We start from the raw sequence: 21185 nt of genomic DNA, 5'->3' as shown, positions 1-21185 counted from the left end.
TACCAGCCTTTGTAGTTATTCACCATCAGGCCAACAACTGTACAGCTTTTAATATTGATGTTTAAGACATTATTGCTGTTAGTGAATCAGAATAGCTTGGTTTAAGTACACAAGATCTTAAAAATGGAAATTTCCCTCTTCAATTTTGTTTAGTGTGTCCTAACTAATGATTAACATTTAGATGGGCCAAATGTAAAATTTCATGAAAAATAACAAGATACAAGTATACCTAATGATGGTAGTTCGTTACAGTATTTTAATATATTTTTTATTTGTTAACAAGGAGCCAGCTTTGTTATTTTGCTTACTAGACAAAATACTGAAACATACATTGACATGTGTTAACTAAAACCTGAGTTTGCCATGCTTTGCATGAGTGTTTCTGAATCGATTATTTTAATTTGTTTTTCTTTAGTTTGGTTGGAAGCACCTATAGGACAAATCTTATTATCTCCTTCAATTAAGAGTGTGATTTAATTGTTTCATGATAATGAAATGCTATGAAAAAAAATTTAGGTGGAAGTTTTTAAATTAAAGTGCAAAAATGTGAAAATATGTGCTTACATGAGACTATACAAATATGAAATATTGACTATAATGTTTAGAAATATTTTGTTAATATATGCTGTTCAGTATTGTTTTTTGCAAAAATCACATTGGATAAAATTAGCACTAATTTATGCATATGAAAATAAGCATTTTTGAAACTAATTAATCAGTTTTTGTAACAAATTGCAAGTGCTTTATTCCTTTTTTAAAAAAGCAGTATGTTGTCATTGTCAAGGTAACTTCACATTTCCCCTCTGTTAATGTGCCTGTGATCTGACTTTTTTTAAGGATCCAAAGAAGGAATATACATTTCAATGAAATATTTTCAAACAACTGATTATTTTAATGAGTGGGCCAATATGGCAATTGATTGTTCTCATCTTCTTCCCTCCAGATCTTAGATGAATTTTACAATGTGAAGTTCTGCATAGATGCCAGTCAACCAGATGTTGGAAGCTGGCTCAAGTACATTCGATTCGCTGGCTGTTATGATCAGCACAACCTCGTTGCATGCCAGATAAATGATCAGGTATGTTGTAAAGATTTTCTTGTCTTTCCTTGAGAGCACAAAAGTATCAGTGGAGCCTGAAGAATAAAAATCACAGTGAGCTGCAGTATACCCTTGTGGCCTGTTTGTTGATATTGTGAAAGATAATGCACAAATATAAGTAAAAGGCAGAACAAAGTCATATTTAGTACTACTTTCTTCACATTCTTTGGGTAGTCTATTCACTTTGTACTAGTATCCTTCATAAATGCACCAGTTTTCTTGGTGTGACTGAATGATTTAAAAACTGAGTATTATTACTGCCTACTGTTCAGTTTTTCTTTGCTATCATAGTAGGTACATTCATGAAAGGTATTGAGCTAATCAAGAACGTCTTGTGAATTTATGCAGAAATTGGAAGTGATATACTTGAAATGTTATATAGGTTTTATTTGAAATGTATATGCATAGTATCAGTGTGGTCTTATCTAATTATTCATTTTATATTGATTTGCCTAATTATAAATGAGAACACTTACTTTTAGATTAATTAAAATAGTTTTTTTGGTATATGTTAAAAAGTTTAAAAATAACCCTGCTGGAAATTGCTTTGTGACATTATGGAGGACCATGCAGTGAAGTTGACTTTAATAACAATAACTGTGAAATAAAGATGATGAAAATATCGTGAAACATATTTTACACTTAATAAAATTAGGTTATGAATCTTATAATATAATATGACAATACCTGAAATAACAAGAAATTCAGCCCGTTAATTTTTGTTTTATAAACATTGTTGAGTTAGAATTTAATTATGTTATAATCATTTATTTCTTTTAACCCAATGGTTTCCTAAATCAAATATGTTTCAAAGACCATATTGAAGTGGTTGCTTGGCAAATCTACTATGAAATCACCATCAAGAAGAAGAATAGTTTAAATTAAATGTTTACAATTGAAAACTTAAATAAAGCTACTGTCAATTGGTCTAAGACTCTATTTCATTCATTATTATGAGATTATTCTTTGGCATCTTACCAGCTACCAGATAATTTTTACTGACTAAACGGTGTAAGAGGTAGTAAATTGTAAAATTAGGTTTAAATGGAAATCATTTAAAAATCTTCAACATATATCAAAAATAATAAACCAATCAATTGTTTTTTTCTCCTTGCTATAAGAAAACAAGAGGAATTATTGACAAGGGAAAACATTATTAAATTAGCTATTGATCGTGAGCAGAAAATATTCCATCTATCATATGAGTTACTGTCACCATCAACAACAAATATTTTTTGAGTACCTACTATTTGTAGATGTGAGAAATACATAGGTATTATGAGCGAATTAATGTTATACTCCTTACAAAAGCAACTGGAGGACCTCAATTGATAGCTTTAAGATGAAATAATATAATCATATCATAATAATTGTTTGCTATTCATATTTATTGACAATGGAAGCTATTTCCTTAGACAGATAAAGCTGTTGTAGACTCAGTGAAAAGATCATTTAAGAACGGGACTTGTAGTCAATCTAAGTCTACTTGCAGCCATTTTTTTTTCATTTAATATTTATGTGTGTAGTGTTTTATAATAACTGTACTCTTATTGGGAATCTTGATTGCATTAAAAAAGGGAAACTGTTTTCCTGTTTCTCCCTATGTATTACGCTACTCAGTAGAGTAGGCATTTATAATTTTACCATAGTTAGTTTTGAAATATACATTGTAAAATCCATTGTTTTCAAAAGAAAATATGCCAGTTTTATGCCTTAATGAATAGCATGTTTACTTATTTTGACTAAAGAATCAGAGAAAATACTTAATCTGAGAAAACAGATAAGGACAATATTAGACACATATTTTTCTTAAGTTGTAATTTTTAACTCTTATGCTGACAGAAATCTAAGATGCTAACAGAATGCATATCAAATAATATAATTGTGAAATTCAAGTAAATTCATCCATAAACAACAAGGGAGGAAAGTCAGAGGTAAAAGTCAGATTTGTATGATACGTGTAGATGTACACAATCACTCTTAGCCCAATTGACAAGACAAAAGGGAACAGACACCCAAATAGTGTATGCATATATTAGAAGCATATTCACCTATAAGCACATACAAATATTCTAAAGTCCAATTAAAACTAGCAATTCTAGACAGCTTTGAAATGTGAATGTTGGAGTAGGTACAATGATAAAAGAGCTGACTAAAGAGATTCTCTAGGTCTGTTTTTTGCTCTCTTTTCCACGAGGAATGGGAGCTGCCAAATGGTGAATAAGCACAACTCATCACATAATGAACACTCCCATTGTGGGAGGTATTATTTAATATTTAGCTATAAAGAGAGACCCTGGTATAGGAGTAAGTATTAAGCATTAATGACATCAACTCACCTGTCTAACACAAAAGCAAATGGAACGCTCTACAAGAAATTATAAAAAGTGTTTCTCTTTGCTCTGATTTTTAGATACAGATAAAGTTTATCAAGTGAATTTTAGAGCAAGACAGGTATAAATCCTGGACTCTTAAAAAAAAAGGAATTTGAGATGAAGCTTTCAATTGCAAGTTAGTCATGGTAATAATTAGGTCATCTAACAAAGAAATAAAAAGATTACCCAGGACAAAACAAGAGTGTATAAATTGTACTTTACTTTTTCAAAGATACATATTTTTAAAAATTCTAATGTTAAAAGATCAAGTTTAATCAATTCGGATCAGTTTTTAATGATATGGAGGAGCCATATTAAAGAAAATAAATGTGCTTGCTAAGATTATAATACAGTTTGATAGTAGTAGGACAGGCAAAATGTTGTATGCTGGATAACCTGTATTTGATTTCTTTGTGGGTGAAGAAGTTCTAGAAACAGCGTGGATTTTGGTTTTTAAGTAAAGTTGATAAAAGATGTAATCTATTTTGTATCAGAAAAAAATAAAAATGAAAGCCACCCAGTTACCACTTTCCCTATACCTTTCTACCAGCATTTTATTTAAGGAAATTTTCCTGAGTTTAAATTTTCCAGTAGATTTCTGTGAGTTATTTCATTTCAGATTTTTTTTTTCAGACAGAATGAGCTTTGTGGCAGCTTTCTTTCTTGTCAGTGCTGCCTAGAAAGACTCAAGTTTTGTGATTTTAGATGTCTCTTTCATTTCATGCTTCCAAAATTATTGCAGTGATGTTTTTGGAGATACACATTCTGAAAACATTGACATCACTGCTAAACCATAATTTCTAAGTAGCTGTGGCTTCTGACTGATATCTTTATTCACCCCTGAAAAAATGTATTAACTACAGTAATTTATCTCTATGAAAGAAGCTACACCAAAGACACTAGTAAATTGAGTCACAGTCACACTCAAGTCATAAAATAGTAGATCCATTAAAGATACCCAAGTCTCTTTATCCTTAACATTCTAATTATTCTTCCTTAAAGTTTCTCTGCAATGCTACATAGTTCTAAGGCTGTGGCATGGTGTTTAGCTGGAAATTTTTACTGAGACAGACAATGCTTAAATATTTACATTCTAACAACCTGAAATTATCCTTGGTTGCTTTCAGGAGCAAGAACTGGCCCTGAAAGGCAGAGCAGGGTAGGAGCAAAAGCAGAGAGTTGGTTAAGGAAATCTCTTTCCAGACTAGGTCCTCAAGAGGACTAATATACAGAGGAAGCATAAAAATGTTTTTTTTTCCATTATTCAGAGGTTTCATTTACATACAGAAGCACCCATGTGTTTAATGTGAAGTAGAACAAACATCTACATGATTTACTGTTTGTTTTTTTTTTTTTTTTAAGAAAACTGGTTATTTAGATATTCTTTCCTTTAAAGTCTTGTAGCTATCTTACTTTTACAAACCCTTTTGATTGGTGGATATAACTCATTGCTTTAGATTTGGGTGGTCTCATGCTGTTCTCACCTCTCTCTCCATCCTTGATTAAGTCTCCTTTTGACCCCACATATACCCTTCGTCTGGATCGGAACCAGGACTACCTACCCATAGACCCCCATCCACCTCAGACAAGGCCAGTTCTCCTGTTTGAATAGATTCACAAAGTTTAGGTACTTATGGAGTAGTTCTCTGGACACAACAGCTTTACTCTAATACTTCTTCATAGTGAAAACATATTGGTAATGATAAGAGAGTCACTAAGACACAATTTACCTAAGTTGGCTTTTTAGATTTAAATGAGACCTGCCTTTCCACTTACAATTAATACAGTTTATGTAAGTTGACTATTTAGACTTAAATGAAACCTGCCTTTCCACTGATAGTTAGAATGATCTGGGCGAGTACTTTGGGATAATGTTTTGTATATGTTAGTGTGTGTGTATTCTGTACCATAAGAAGGAACACAATTTTATTCAAACTCCTGGCCTGCCCTAACATGGTCTATGAGTAGAATAAAGTTCTCAGAAACCCAAGACATTATTAATCTTGTCATTTACACAAGGTGATAAGTCCTTTCATTTTTAAGTAGGCCCTTGACAGCTGGTATTTAGTAAGTAGAATAAGAGAAGTCTGCTGTTCACTCTGAATAAAAAGAAATGTGTCGATAAGAGATTATCTAATGCCTGATGTATATTTTGAAGAAATGAGTTACAGAAGAATGAGTGCCCCTCAGAGAATACAAAGTCAGAATTCACTTAAGGATTCTGCCAGCTCCCTTGTGGTTAATGAACGGCAACAAGACTCTACAGTGTTTTCAGTTGGAACAGGCATTGTTCTCGTTTGTGCTTTACCTTATAAAGTTTTAACTGCTTCCAGGACAATCATAGCTGATGTGGCACCCCGCGTTCACTCTCCTTAGGTCCACGTGAATGATTATATCAGACTGCTGTGACACTAGAACAGCATTTTATTGTGAGCTTATTATGGGCTCAATTATTTTCTTTGGATTTTACTATGAAAAAAATCGACTTTCCTGCATCATTCAATTAGTACAATTTGTGCAAAACAGCAAGGTAGGCTAGCTATGTATACTGCAAAAATGTAGTTTGTTACCCTCTTTACACTTTTTAAAAATGTTTGTGTCTACTGTCAGGTAATTTGTTAATTTGCTCTTCCTTTACAAGGGTATCTGTCCACATTTTGTACGACTTCTTTTGATGTTAAAGTTATTATTGGCTTTGGGCATTTTCTTTGCTTTGCTTTTAATTCAAGTTCCACTTTTATACCAAAGTTATGCTCTGCTGTTTTAAGATGAATGCCAGCTGGCAATACCCAGAGACTGGCTTTGTGAACAGTGCCTAAGCTGACTTTGGGGGGATGTTGTCTGGCTGACAAGTTAATTCCTTCACCTGAAGATGAAACTCTTTCAAACATAGTTTGCCATTTGATTTTTACATCATAAAACAAACCTCACCTCATCCCCTGCCCCTAATGAAGTTTCCTTCATGTAACAATACCTAGGATGCAACACTGACATAACACTAGGATTTTTGTTAAGATTCACAAACTGCATAAATTGAAAGAGAGGGTGACCTGAAGTATTAAGTGTACATTTTAAGTAATTAGTGTTTGCATGTATATATCACCTTTCATTCAGGAAGATCACAAAGCATCACATCCATAATAGACTATAGTTATTTCTGGGAGGGCATATAAAAGTCATAAGAATGCTTTACAAGCCATGAAGGAGGATAATGTTTTGGTCAAGGACACAAGAGAAGCCTCCAGCCAAGTAAAACACCAAAGATGATCTTTTTTAGCTTCTTTGTAATGTAATGATGGAACTCTTCCCAAAGGTTTGGAAACCATTCACAATGATCATCAGTTTTTATACAGTCAGATGAAATGACCACATTAAAGACAGGTGGCTAATGGATATTTTTGGGGGATCTGTAGAGAGACCCTCAGAGGTTATTTAAGGAGACATCTTGCAAGGCTTTCAGGCTGGGTACACTGTAAGCTTCGTGTATAATAATGTGCATCTTTATCAATTGCCCTATTTATGCAAACTAGAACTAACAATTCTCTCTCTGTTTTGTTTCATTCAATAAGTTATACTTGGTTTTCTCTTCATGTTACTGACAAAGAGATAAAGATGTGGAGAAGAAAAAATTTCCCCACCAAAAATATCTTGGTCTCGTGGAGTCATATTTTTCATTTAGGAAGTGGATATAGCAAGGCAGTACTTGATCATTTTCAATTAATATTTTCTTGTCTTTAGACTGTGACCCTGAAGACAAATATGGGATACTTTTTCTTTGGAGAAACTAAGGGTGATTTTCTTTGGCAATGCTTAGCCATGATAAAGCTTCCATAGTGTTGGACAAATTTATGTTCTGTCATCAATCTCTGCTGAAGACACTTCTCTTTACCTCTTGTTAATTAGGCTCAGAATGTATAATAGGATCCTTCCTCCAGATACTCCTATTAAACTTTACGTCATTCCTGAATTGGAGTTTCCCACATTACTATGGATAGATCGGGGTCCAGACTATGTTTCCTATTGCATATATTGTATCTGTAGACTTGATGCCACCTCTCTGCAATACCAAGACTGACAGATATGTCCATATGAAATGCTGACTTTGTTCAAACATGCAAACAGCTACCTACCTCCTCTCCTACCCACCCTCCAATTGCTGAAGTTCCATTCAGCTTTTCCTTGTCTTCAGACTAGTAAATTGAATGAAGGAATAGAAAATAAAGCATTTAGGTCAAATGTTGGGAGCTGGAAGAGGAAGAAATCAACTGTTAACTTCAAAGTGAAAAGACATCAATAGCCAGAAAAGGTTTTCTCTCAGTCCAGATTTTGCTGGGAGTACATTTCTCTATTATTTCAATTATTACAACTTCCTGCATAGGTTGAAGGTCATTCATAATTCACGCTTCTGTCATTTTTAGACATGCCAAATGCAGTCTATTAAGCATAAATAAAACTTCCAGTGTTTGATCAGGAAAAATAAACGGAGATTCATAACAATAAAGCCTTGTTCATCTTTTTAAAAGTAAATGTGTTTTCCTTCTTTCTTATTTTCCCCCTTGTGTGCAGAACTTTTCTGTCTCAACAATACAAACATAATACTTCAAATCAATCCACAGATAAAGAATCTGACAGATTCCAGATTTTTTTTCTCTAGTATAATAAACAAGACCCACCTGATTACCATTTGAAAAAACTAATGATAGAGGATTTGGTTGAACGCAGTCCTTCAAAGTATAAAATAGAGTTAGACTGAAAGTCTTTTATGGCATATTAACTTTCCTATCAAAGTGCTTATGAGTGTCTATGCCTGCCTTACTGCTGTCATCTTGGACTTAACCAAATAAAATGAGTAATGATATATGATTAATTCTAATTCCAAGTATATATAATATAAATTTTATAAAACATAATATACAATTACATATAACTTGTATGATTAATAAGAATTAATCATGTGCCATGAAGCATTCATTCTTATTATATATAATTATATATATGAGATTGCTAATATGCAAATTTAAAAATTTCTCCAAAACATATACTTTGCCATATTTATGTCAAATTATAAAATATGTAATATATCTAAGCACATTTATATTTATAAATAACACCGCATGAAAATGTACAGTTTGGAAGTCTAAATTTGCTAAGTCAATTTCATATCACCACTGTCTTTTATACTTAGCATTGTGAGTATTAGCTGAATGGATATTCTCTTTGCATTTGGAACTGCTTTCAGGGTTTGATTAAAATAAATTAATAATTCTGTTTAGGGCATTTAATTTCTATATACATGTATAATATTATAATTATGCCTTAAGCTGTGGGTTTTACCAGTGGTAAAACTGAACAATTTTGGATTTCTAGTTTTGCTTTTCAACTATTTGAATCATTTAGAATTTTAAATAAACATTTAGAAATTTCACTAGTGTGCTATTTGAACAAATTTTAAAAATAAAAGAACATGAAGAAATCTGTTACTAAAACATTTACTATAAAAACTTATCCTTATAAATTGAGGTATCCAGAGATCCAAATATAATATTCATACTTACAAAGGTATAAATATTGCTTTATAGAAAAATAAAGAGTCTAGCAAGATACTGGGAAAATTTAATTTTTTATGTGATAAAATGAAAAAACCATCTCAACTGGCAAAAATTTCCGATGTATGGGAGTTAGGTTACTTCATAACATGTTGTGCTTCTGGATTTTGGTATTAGCTACCAAATAGAAAGTTTTGGAGGAGTTAACACGGTTTTAAAATATTTATTATGACTTTTTTAAAAAATGGAATTTCCATATAATCTATTTTCTTAAACTATAAGGCCCCATTCTTCTTATCTTTCACCTTATATTGGGAAGAATTGAGTTTTTCCTTCTCATAGAACATTCTGAGAGAGAGAGCAAAAATAACAAATGAACAACCTTTTCATATTAATTCAAAATTTTCTAAGTGTTGAAGATTTTTGAGCCTCTCTTTATTTGTTGGGGGTATATTCATTACAAAATTTCAGATCCAAGATATTTTTATTTTGAATCCAGAGAACTTTTTACATAAAACCCCGATAGGAGAGGAGACCCATTATTAACTCTTTTATGGAACTTAACAGATTAATTGACTCCCTTCCATTTTTCTCCAACACAAAAATGGGAGAGTTATATTAGTAGTGTCTCTGCTTCTGGCACATAACACAGATAGTATGTAATTCACTGGACTGCAGTATAGTCGAGATTTTGGGAATACAGTGATTTTAAAGACATTATAACTCTATTTTATAAGCATGGTCAAACATACTTACTATATACAAATATGTGAGAAAATCTATATAAATCACTTCCTTGTTGCATTTTTATTTGCTGAAAGATCTATTTTATAACATAAAAGTATATTTTCTGAAAGGCCTGATTCCTCTAAGATGACATCCCATTATTTCCCCACTATATTGTTTCAGGGCTACAAATTGTCATTTTGTTTTGGTTTAAATTACTCCTGTCACTTCTCAAATGCCTGCTGGCATAGCATTAATGTTATTAGAAAGTAAATTAAATTTATATGTAGACATCCCTAGATTCAAGGATTCAAATTATACTTTTGGGCCATTGTAATTAGCAGAGGAAAACAATGTTGCTTAAGTGTCTCTAAAACCCTAAGGGATGAGAGGTAATGAAGATCAGGTGGTAGAAACACCTTGAGAAAAGGACTAGATTGGTAAGGGTGTGGCAAATGGAACTTCGAGGGACATTCTTATGGCTATATGGGGAAGCATGCCCAGAATCTGCCCTCATTATATCTGGCGCTTGCCAGTTCTTTTCAAACCTCAGTTTCATGAGCACCATAAAAACTCACTTAAAATTGAAAAGAACACCCTGAAGTTAAAATCCACTTTGCTTTTCTTTGCCTTTCATGGCTTGGAATGTCACCTTTTACCTCCAGTAAATAAAGCCAACATCAACACTCTTCCGTGTCTTTTATTTTTTATGCACTCAATATTCTTCACATGACAATCTGGACTCTTAAAGGGAAATTACAGTAGTGATCTATGTCTTGGCAAAGAGAATTGTCTTTATAATATACAGTTACAGTGTATCCATCAATTTCTTTTGTTTCTTAGACTGTTCACATTGGATTGAGTAAATCTAAAATGGAATTAAAAGAGACATGATTAATAGTGGACTACAAAGAAATAATGATATCATAATACTCTCTTAAAATGACCTGACATGTGTGTCTAAGTAGTATTCCCCAACAGAGACAATTGCACTGTTTTACTGTCTTGTAGGGTATTGTCTCTTTAACCTCACTATTTCCGAGAAGCCACCGAAAAGTTCTAATATGTCACAATTCAAATGTCAACATGTTGTTGGAAAGGAAGCTAATAAGTTAAACCTTTGAGAGATGCCAAAAAAAGAGGTGATTCAAACTGTTGAGAGAAGTCCATTGTTTTCTAAGGGGAAATAGAACTCCAGAATGAAACAGGGTACTTATAAGTATTTAACTGGAAAGTTTAGGGGAAAAAAGCAAACTCACACATTATTTTATTATTATTTTAAATCTGGTAATCTTTAAAAAGAACTGTTATCAGTGTACTTCCAAGGACAAGAAAATGTGAACAGCTAGGGTTAATAGGATACAAAGTGCAAATAAACTATTTTTTTTATAGAAACAGCACGTAACGAGGAGTAATTTTCCCAAGATAGTCTGGATTCTATCTGTGGACAAATACAAAGAATCTTAGGTTATATTATAACATATTATAGCAACATTTTATGTTTAGCATTGTTTTCTATAAACCAGCTTCAGGTGGTTCAACTACTATTGAATGAAAAAAATTATTTTATTTTGACAGGAAAGAAGCTAAGCAGAAAATACTCCTCATTAAGTTATTTTTCAAATTTAGCACAATTTTGTGCTCTGGTCTTGTTATAGAAAAATAAACAATTGGACTTTAGAGCCACCTACTGGAATAAAGAGGCACATACAAAGTCCTCATCTTTCCAAAATATAAATAGATAAATAAAATTAAAGTATGAGCATTTCTGCTGATCTTATAAGACATCAACTTATGCAGCTCTTCTTAGTTTGAAATATCACGTGTTCTTGCAAAAAACCATAGTTAACAGTAATATCTTCTAAGAATATATTCTTAGAATATGATGGTGGTTGTTGTGTTGTTGTTTTGGTTGTGTGTGTGTGTGTGTATGTGCGTTACTCAGACGTTTAGAATCTGGACTTTTTTGCCTTAATAAGATTGGTTCTGGGCTGGGCGCAGTGGCTCACTTGTAATCCTAGGACTTTGAGAGGCCTAGATGGGCAGATTGCTTGAGCCCAGGAGTTTGAGACCAGCCAGGGTAACACAGTGAAATCCCATCTCTACCAAAAAATACAAAAATTAGCTGGGTGTGGTGTTGCATGCTGTAGTCTCAGCTACTCAGGTGGCTGAGGTAGTAGGATCACCAGAGCCCAGGGAGGTTGAGGCTGCCTTGAGCTGTGATCATGCCACTGTACCCCAGCCTGGGCAACAGAATGAGACCCTGTCTCAAAAAAAAAAAAAAAAAAAAAAAAGAGATTGATTCTGTTTGTGGACATTCTTAGGAAGATTGGGAGAAAAAACTCATTGGCACTGTTAAAGAGAGAGAAGAATATATGAGGCAAAGGAATAATTTCCTTCTCAGAGTACTGTAGGGTTTTGCAAAGATACTGTGGTATAATATAATTGGTCTCATTTTCACCAGTTAATCGTAGAACTTCATTCTTTCTTCTAAAACCTCTGTCTGATTATGGGATTGTTTAATAAATAACCTTAGAATGAAATGAAAAACTAATGACATTTTTATGGTAGAATGAATAAACATCTAAAGATTTTCATGCTTAAAAGCTTTTCTAAATGAAAAAAAACAAAAAACAAAAAAAAACCTGGTGCCTAGACACGTAAGTTGGACAATGACTTGCCTAAGTCACCAAGCTGCTTAGGGGAAAGGCAGTGGCTCTTGGAAATTTCAGGTCAGGGTTCTTTCCACACTTGCCTCACTGCTTTTCAGTCAGTCATTAACAGATTTATTAAATGCTTCCTCTCCTCAGCACTTTGCTAGAAAGCAAGGGGAATAAGCACCACCCCCATCACCCCGATAAATGAATCAATAAAACGCATAATGCCTACTTTCAGGAGAGAGAATCAGGAGCTGGGCCTGAGGGCAGGACCCGGGTATGGGAGCACCCTTCTGATTGGTGAGAGAGGGGTTAAGTTTTGAAAAACGAAATACTGTCCTTTGTTGTCATGATCCTTTATGTCATGTCCTTTCAACCTATTACCTTCCAAACACATTGTTGAGAAGGTGCTACTTTTGCAAACTTGCTTAAGTGGGGAAGGTGCAAGGTAAGCTAGGCTACTGCTGGAGAATTCCAGGCAGGATTCAACTCTGTGAGTACGTGTGGTTTGCTAGGATGCTTTGAGGATTCAGAGAAGGGAAAGTTCTTCGTTAAACATTACACAGGATATATGTGATGCAGCTAGCCTTGCATTAAGAAAATTTGATTTGTGAAGCAGGATTTGGAAAAGATTTGTGAACTGGCTTGAGAGTCACGGCTTTCCATTTGTCACCAGAGGGCTGGTTTTCAGTATATAAAACAGGAAATCGCACTTCTTTTGATAAAAAATAAAAAGATGTTTGTTAAGGCGTTTGTACAGGTATCTTAGTGTATATCTTGCCCTTTGTTAATATATATACATCTCTCTCTTTCCTGATTCCATCCGCCTTTATTTTGTCTTTAAAGATATTCTATAGAGTAGTTGCAGACATTGCGCCGGGAGAGGAGCTTCTGCTGTTCATGAAGAGCGAAGACTATCCCCATGAAACTATGGCGCCGGATATCCACGGTTAGTACCACTCACGCCACCCTCCTCATCACCTTATCATTGCGACTATAAAGTAGCATCGAAAGTGTCCATTGCTCCTGGTGTTTGTTCGTTTCCCTGGCTTTTCAATGTCAGTTTTAACAAGTTCCTTCTCTTGAAGTAGCTGTTTTCTTGGTTTGACATCTGGCCACTATTACAGTGAAGCTGAAGTAAGCAGAGGTCTTCCTTAAAGTGGAGGTCAAAGGAATTTTGAGTATTTGCACAGAACCTCACCTAGTTAAGCCTTTTGTCAATGCATTAGTGTATGGTGAGAATCCTTTCAGTGTGTAAGGGGTCTTTCAGGGAGCTTGATTTTGAGCTTTCCTAAATCAAGGGGATATTTCTGTCATCTAATGTTCTATTACTGGGAAAAGTGTTTCTACTGCAGGAAAATCTTAGCCAATATGACCATATGGGAGGGGTGTCAGGGAAGGGGCCTTGGGAAAAATGTATAGATGAAGAAATTATAGAGGCAGAGGAATTTTTATTTGCCAGAGGCCTATTCTAAATCAAAAGATAATAAAAAATAATGATAATCAATAGTGATACATGTTTAGGTCAGATAAAGAGAAAATGTTGCTTGTATTGATTTGTATCATTGAGATGGAAATTTAATATATATTTTTCTTCTTCCTCTTTTTGTGCCCTAGTATAATGTGATTTGGTTCAACACAATCTAGTGGCATCTTTAGAATATTTTGTAGTTGGAAGGTCTATTGGGAAGGATTACCCATTCCAACCTACCATAGAGTCAGGGATCACCACCCTTCATCCTTTTAGCATCCCAGATGGGAAAATCTCAGCTTTTGCTTTTACATCTCCAGGAAGCTGCCACTCTTGGCGGGTTCTCTTTACTTGAACAATTTTTCCTTTGGACTGCATTCTGCCTGTTTGTAGGTTATACAAGAGTAGTTGTATTTGCAGGGTGAGGGGGAGGGCTGGCGGTGGGGGCGGGGGGCGCTTTTGGTACTCATTTTCCTCTTAGCAACTCTGACATGCAAATAGCTTTAGAAACCTAGAGTTCCCAATTAGCCTGGTAGAGTTTGAGCCTGAAGAGGGTGTCTGGCCCAATGGGAAAGGGCTCTTTGGCAGCAAGGAGTTCTTAGATGATGAAGAACTGCAATCTGGGCTTTCTCTGGTGCAATGAATATTTCATCTGTAAATGTTAGACCTAAAAAGGTTTTCAAACAATTATTTTTATTTAATATTAATGATTAGGTTAATACTCCAAAAGTTCTAAATAGAAGTGACTATTCTTTTAGGGCTGCCATTCATAAATTTCTTTCCTTTACAACACTCTTGAACCCATCAGTTGCTTCTTGTTTTCAATGTATCATGTTTACATCCATACATATACTACGTATGTTACATATAATTCTTATAATATTTAAATGATGATTTGTATTTTATACTTCTAGGATTCAACTCTTCCTAGGAAAGAAAATAAAGCACATGTATTGCACACCTACTATATGATAGATATTATATACTCTCTCTATATTGTCTCATTTACTCTTTTATGCATAGAACCTGTGGGAAAGAAATTATATCCATTTTACATATAGGGAAATTGAACCTAATTAAGGCTAAGTAAATTGTCCAAGAATGCATGGCTAGTAAGTGGTGCCCAAGATCTTTGCTGTCTCTGATACCTAGGCTTTTTCCATGCATTATGTGGCCTAGAGATTCTGTTTGTGTTCGGACTCCTGGCTGAGGTCCTAAATGTAGATCTTAAACACATGAATAGTATTACAGACTATACGAAATGTTTCTCCTAACCAGCTAATGTCATGGAGAATCCTGTCTTTAGAGCCAAGTTGATTTTTTTAGAACACCTCCCTCTCTCCACCCTTTAAATCCAAAGACAAACTGTTGAATCCACATGGTAATTTCTTTACCTTTCTGTTACCACTGTTACCGGTTTAGTTTAAACTAAACCAGCATCTTATGTGGATTTCTGCAGCAGTGTCTCACTTGGTCTCTCTGCTTGACTTCTCATGCTGAAACTGGGGAAAAGTCTTCTAAAAACCAAGTCCGAATATATCCCTGCTTTCCAACTTTCAATGGCTGTTTTCCTTCTTAGCATAGACTTACAAAGCCCCTGGTGAGCCGCACCCCCTCCAGCTTCATTTTCCACTCCTCCCTTATGTGTGCTCTGTGAACCTACCATACTTTACTACAGCTCTACCTTTCTGTGGATGTGCCATGTTCTTTTTTGCCTCCATCTCTTCCCATTTCCCGAAATGTGCCCCCTCCTTCCACTTCACCTGGCTGATTCTTACTCATTACAGAGCCTTTTCTGAACCTCTTTTCCCTAGATTTGATGGATTAGTCCTATTTCTGTAGGCTCCTAGAAAAATATAGGACCTTTAGGTCCTATGCTTTCATCTGCCATAAAATATATCACAGTCTGTTTGTTCATATGTATATCCCCTTAAATTTCTTACATATTCATTCCCTAGCAAAATGCCTAACATTTGGTAGGTGACTAAAGTATTCCCCCAAAAACATTCAGTCAATGAACAATTGAAGAGTAACATCTTCCTTGGTCATAGGTCTATAAAAGAGGGATTATGTGTCATATTGTTTGCCGTGGGTATTTTTTAGCAGTGTGAGCTGTTTTCAAGACTTCTGTGATTGTATCTGTGTGATCTGTGCAGCATGTGGCATTATGAGTGGGCTGAAAGCTATTCAAAAGGCAAAAATAGAAACAATGCCATCAGTATCTGACATTTTATAACCTTGTTATCTCTACACCCCACTACTACCATTTATTTATCTTATTGATTTAAAGTGCAAATTAATGATATGTTTGCTATTTAACAAAGCTATGCCAATTAGCACTGACCCTGGGGTAACATAAATTAGCCTAGAAGGGTACTAAAAACATCCTGTGTCCCATTATTAGTGATGATGAATGTTAAACTATTTCCAAGTTTGCTGACATTAACCAGGCTTAAGCATGGCTCAGATAGGGACTCTGTGTCCCATGTTCTTTCCAGATAATATGGCACTGGCATAATAAGAAGTGTATGGAATAGAAATGGTTTCAAAACCTTACATAGCCACATAGCTCTATACTCCCTGACTGTTTACATTTGACTTCTCTGAACCTGAAATCCTCATCTGAAAACTAGGATAAAAATCTGACCTACAATTCCTCATAATCAGGTTTTAAGGAATGTCAGTAATCCACGTACAGGGTTGAGAAAATATATGATGCTCAGTAAGTCGTATTTATTATTTTTAGTATTCTCTGGACCTGAAAAGGTTTAGTCAAAAAGTTCTACTGATCAGGAGGATATACTCTAGTCACATCCATTGCTTATGTTATTGTTCCAGTCTCTGTCCTGGGTTCTTCACATATGATATTTCTAATCCACATTAAAATTGACATGATAGAAATGACAATCAAATAATACCTATTATATCTTGTAAAATTTGGTAAGATTGGCTGGTTTGTGATGGCAATTCCTGACCACCCAATCCTAGTAACACCTGAATTGTTTTCACAGAAGAACGGCAATATCGCTGTGAAGACTGTGACCAGCTCTTTGAATCTAAGGCTGAACTAGCAGATCACCAAAAGTTTCCATGCAGTACTCCTCACTCAGCATTTTCAATGGTCGAAGAGGACTTTCAGCAAAAACTCGAAAGCGAGAATGATCTCCAAGAGATACACACGATCCAGGAGTGTAAGGAATGTGACCAAGTTTTTCCTGATTTGCAAAGGTTAGAAATGGCATGTCGTACCATACAACTTGTGTATTTTTTCTGCAATGTTATGCTGAATTTTGAGGCTTTGTGCAGATGGAAAATTTGGAACTCCAAGGAGCTGAACAAATGCACTCGTGACATGTTCAGAAATCATATTTGCCTGGATATTCTCATCTGTAAAACATTTACAGTGAAATTGGAATTAGTTATTTTGATGTCAGATGAAAAATAATGTTATATTATTATTAAGTAGTGTTATTAAAAACTGAAGGCTTAACTTTATAGTAAATTGTGATTTAGAGAAAATATAAAGAGTGCTGGAACAAATTAAAGTAATCATATGTCAAGAAACAATAAAGCTACCCCTAGGAACATTTAGATGATTTTTTAAAGGACTAGATCTGGTATTCACTTAATGACAGGTAAATAATCTTTTGATAGAGCAGTAATTCATGGATTTAATTTCAACATTTGATCTAAGTTGCATATATATAAAAGAATAAGAGAAGCATGTTTGATTTCCCAAAGTGTTGAATTTCCCAAAAGGAAAAAGAGAAACACGATAATGTAAATGAAGTAATTCTTTAACACTTATTTTTAACACAATGGAAATTATATTTCAGTGACATATTAACTTTTTATAGCCTTTTGAATTTTATTCTATAACTTTTTAAAATTGCTGATAACAACACTAGAACCTACTTTTTGAAAAGTATATACTAATTGTACTACAGAATGGTCTTTAAGATCAGAACAGTTTAGAATAGTTAATGGATTTTTTTAATTTGTTTCTACCTAAGGATTTTTGCCTTGGTCCACAAATAATTTTAATAATTGTATTCACTATTTTGCTTTTAAATCTGGAAATTATCCTTGAAACTTGTAATCAGAATTTTAAATGAACATCACATTATATTTAAATGGGAATGGTAGTATATCAAATGGCCTTACTCAAGAATGGGAATTACTTAGATTTTGTCTTTGACAGTCCAACTTCAGTTTACTCTTTTGTTTCCTTTCCTTCTTTCCTGGATCCTTTTCTTCCTCTCATTTTCACCTCATGTATTGCCCTACATCCTCTTCTTCTGGTTACGCCTCTTTTAGGAAAGGATTTCATCTAGTAGTTCTTACTTCCTACTAAGAGTGTACAGCAATACTTCTTGGGTGGAGAAAGCCTCTTAATCTGCCTAGCTGTAAGATTAAGCCTGAGTCAACTCTATCTAATGTGGAAACCAACTGTTATGTTAGTTCAGTTGATTCAGTCAAACATTTAGTGGAAAACAAAAAGGAAATCTAATTATCTGTCATTGCATGAATTCTCAACATTTATATTTTGGTAGTCCAGCCATATGGATAAAGCATGTCACTATGCAATTGAATGCTAATCCTCCAACTGGTATTTTTGGTTATAAATTATATAATCTAGCCACATTCAGAACCTTTGTTTTCTGAATATTTTTTCCTTTATTGAATGCTATGTTGTCACTTTATGCTTTAAATGACAAAAATTACTTTCTGGATATGATCTGTTCTTCTGCTGTCTATTCTTAATGTAAAATCTTGAGAAAAGAATGCAGACAAAAAAATAGGAGCAAGAAAGAAACAAAGGTCGATGTGCAAAAGGTGAAAAGAACTGAAAAGAACTCAAAAGGCTGATCAAGGCTCTATAGATTGAGATAAAATTCCATGAAAAGCAGAGAAGTCTCACTGACTGACTGGATTGCTTCTATGTTTATGAAAGCAATGCACATTTACTTTTGTGAAAATGACTTGCTTTTTCGTGCTTTTTATTACTGATTAGCTGGAAGCTAATAATACTATGCAACAATATGGAGTTTCTGCTCGATTAAGAGAAGCAAAGAAGGGAAAATTCCTTTTGCTTTGTTATCTTTTTACCCCTACATGCTCATAATATACTCATAATGTACTCTTAAAATTAAAACATATCCTTGGAATTAGGGGGAGGAATAAAACTCAACATATAGGCCAAGCTTTTGCCACAGATTTCAGGGTTTATGATTTGACATATAGCATAGTGGAATATATATCATAAAATGGCTTGCCTGTATGGGTTGCTAGGGACGGACAGTGAGAATTGCAATCTGTACAGTGATTTTGGAGGATGTCCCTGACTCATTTTAATGTTAACGACAGTTGTTGGTATCTCTGTCTTAACTCTTTTATTAACATTCCACTCTGTAACAAACAGAGGATTACATATTGTAGATAAAGGTAGGGCCTTTCTTATGGCTCCACACACCTGTACTCTCCTAGTACCTTTTGTTCAGAGAGATATCACCACCTGTGATCAGAATAGCATTTCCAACTCAGTTGATTCATGGGGCAGGAAAAATGAGTTCTTGTGCCAGTACGAATAGAGTTGTGGGGAGGAAGCTGAGAAAGAGAAAATGAAGAAATGCATTTCTAATTTACCAAGATATGAGAATGGGCACTTCATTTTCTTAGATATACTCCCACTCACACAGTCTGTATGACCACTGGATAATTTATTCTAGGTGCACAAAGGTCTTAATTGGTACTGATATTTATAGTATTCATCACACAAAGAAATAAAAGAAAATAAAAGAATGCTTTCATGGTTGGTACTTTTTCTTTTCTAAATAACTTTTTTAATGTGGAGCGCTTCAAATATACACAAAACTAGAGAGGGGATAGGATTTTTAAAATCCCATGTGTTCAGCTTTAATAATTATCACATGAAGCCAATCTTGTCACTATACCTGCTTTGAATTATTTGAAACAAACCCTGGACATTATATCATCTTATTCAAAAATAGTCCAGTATGTGTCTATAGAAAGTAAGGACTCCTTAAAAACGTAAGTTCAATACTACATTAAAAATAATTTCTTAATATTATCAAATATTCAGTAAGAGCACAAATTTCCTCAGTTATCTCATGAAGTTTAGTGTTTTGTTTGAATGAAGATCAAAATAAAGTCCACATATAGCAATTGATCGACAAGTCTGTTATGACTATTTGAATCTAAAGGCTCCCCCAGAAGGCAGTCTCTTTCTCTCTGTGTCTCTCTCTGTCTCTTTGTCTCTGTCTGTCTCTCTCTCCACCACCTTCTTTCTCTTATTACAATTTATTTATAGAAAATTATAGAAGAAACTGAGTTGGATTCTGCTGTTTATATCATTATGGTGTTAACATCTTTCTCTATCTCCTCTAATTTCCTGTAGACTTGTAGTTACATCCCAAGCCTTCGTTGGGATTTATGCTCAGTGTTTCAGCAAGATTTCATTGATGGTGCCATTTATTTCTACCCGAAGTCACATAATGGATTGCCTAGATTCATTAATTCTTTAGGAGCTTCAAAATGAACATATTCTGACTCTATCATTGTTTCATCATTTATTATCTGGATTAATTTCGCGTAGAGAACCTTCCCTTCATAGCCTATTTGTTTACCCCGAAGTGCAGTTTACACAGGAAAAGCAGATATGTACACAAATATTTTCCTTTTATTTACCAGTTTTAGGAATAATGATTTGGCTTTCCTGCAGCTTCCTTGGGAGACCAGTGAGGTTCTGTTTGTGTTTTGAATATCATTATTGATAAAAGAGTTGCTGTTCTTATTGATGCTTCACTTGCCCCACCTTTGGTCAGTGGGCATCTCTTCAGGTTGGAACCCTAATTTTTTGGACATTATCTATAAATTTCTTGCCTTTTGTCATAACAAGATGTTGAAGGGCCATCTTGTGAATTTCATAGTTCAGATTTGAAATAGGCTATTTTACCACGGAGCTCTGGTTACTTTATTTGGGGGTACTATCCCAGTGTGTTATGTGTATATGCATTTAATCAATAAAGGTGTTGCAGACACCTTCTATCACAGTAATCCATTATCTATAATACTTGCTTTTCATTATATTCATGCAGCTTTCATATACAAATTTTAGAAAATGGGGGCAAACATTTGAGAAGATAAAATACTTTAAACTTCAAAACAGAGAAACTATGCTTGTGAGAAACTTCTAATCATGTTTTTCTTTTAGGGGACTTAAATATTGCATCCACTTAAAATATTACACACTTTTTTGCTCCCCAATTCTTAGGTTTTATATATTATGTG

The 21185-nt window shown here is 34.2% G+C and overlaps 1 protein-coding gene across 5 annotated transcripts in view; it reads left to right on the top strand.

The window, feature by feature from the left end:
* The first annotated feature begins 943 nt into the window (after positions 1-943).
* The window catches only part of MECOM (MDS1 and EVI1 complex locus), a 61051-nt gene continuing 40809 nt past the window's right edge, over positions 944-21185 (top strand). For all 5 annotated transcript variants that reach the window (XM_058426904.1, XM_058426903.1, XM_058426901.1 and 2 more), the window contains exons 1-3: positions 944-1078; positions 13250-13352; positions 16886-17102. In XM_058426904.1, coding sequence (XP_058282887.1) covers positions 13304-13352; positions 16886-17102 — 266 coding nt within the window. In that variant the 5' untranslated portion in view covers positions 944-1078; positions 13250-13303. The remainder of the gene's footprint in view (positions 1079-13249; positions 13353-16885; positions 17103-21185) is intronic.

Source organism: Hylobates moloch, unplaced genomic scaffold (genome assembly GCF_009828535.3).
Source record: "Hylobates moloch isolate HMO894 unplaced genomic scaffold, HMol_V3 SCAFFOLD_13, whole genome shotgun sequence".
Lineage (NCBI taxonomy): Eukaryota > Metazoa > Chordata > Mammalia > Primates > Hylobatidae > Hylobates > Hylobates moloch.
Note: the sequence above shows the minus strand (reverse complement) of the source record. Positions and strands in the feature narration are given on the sequence as shown.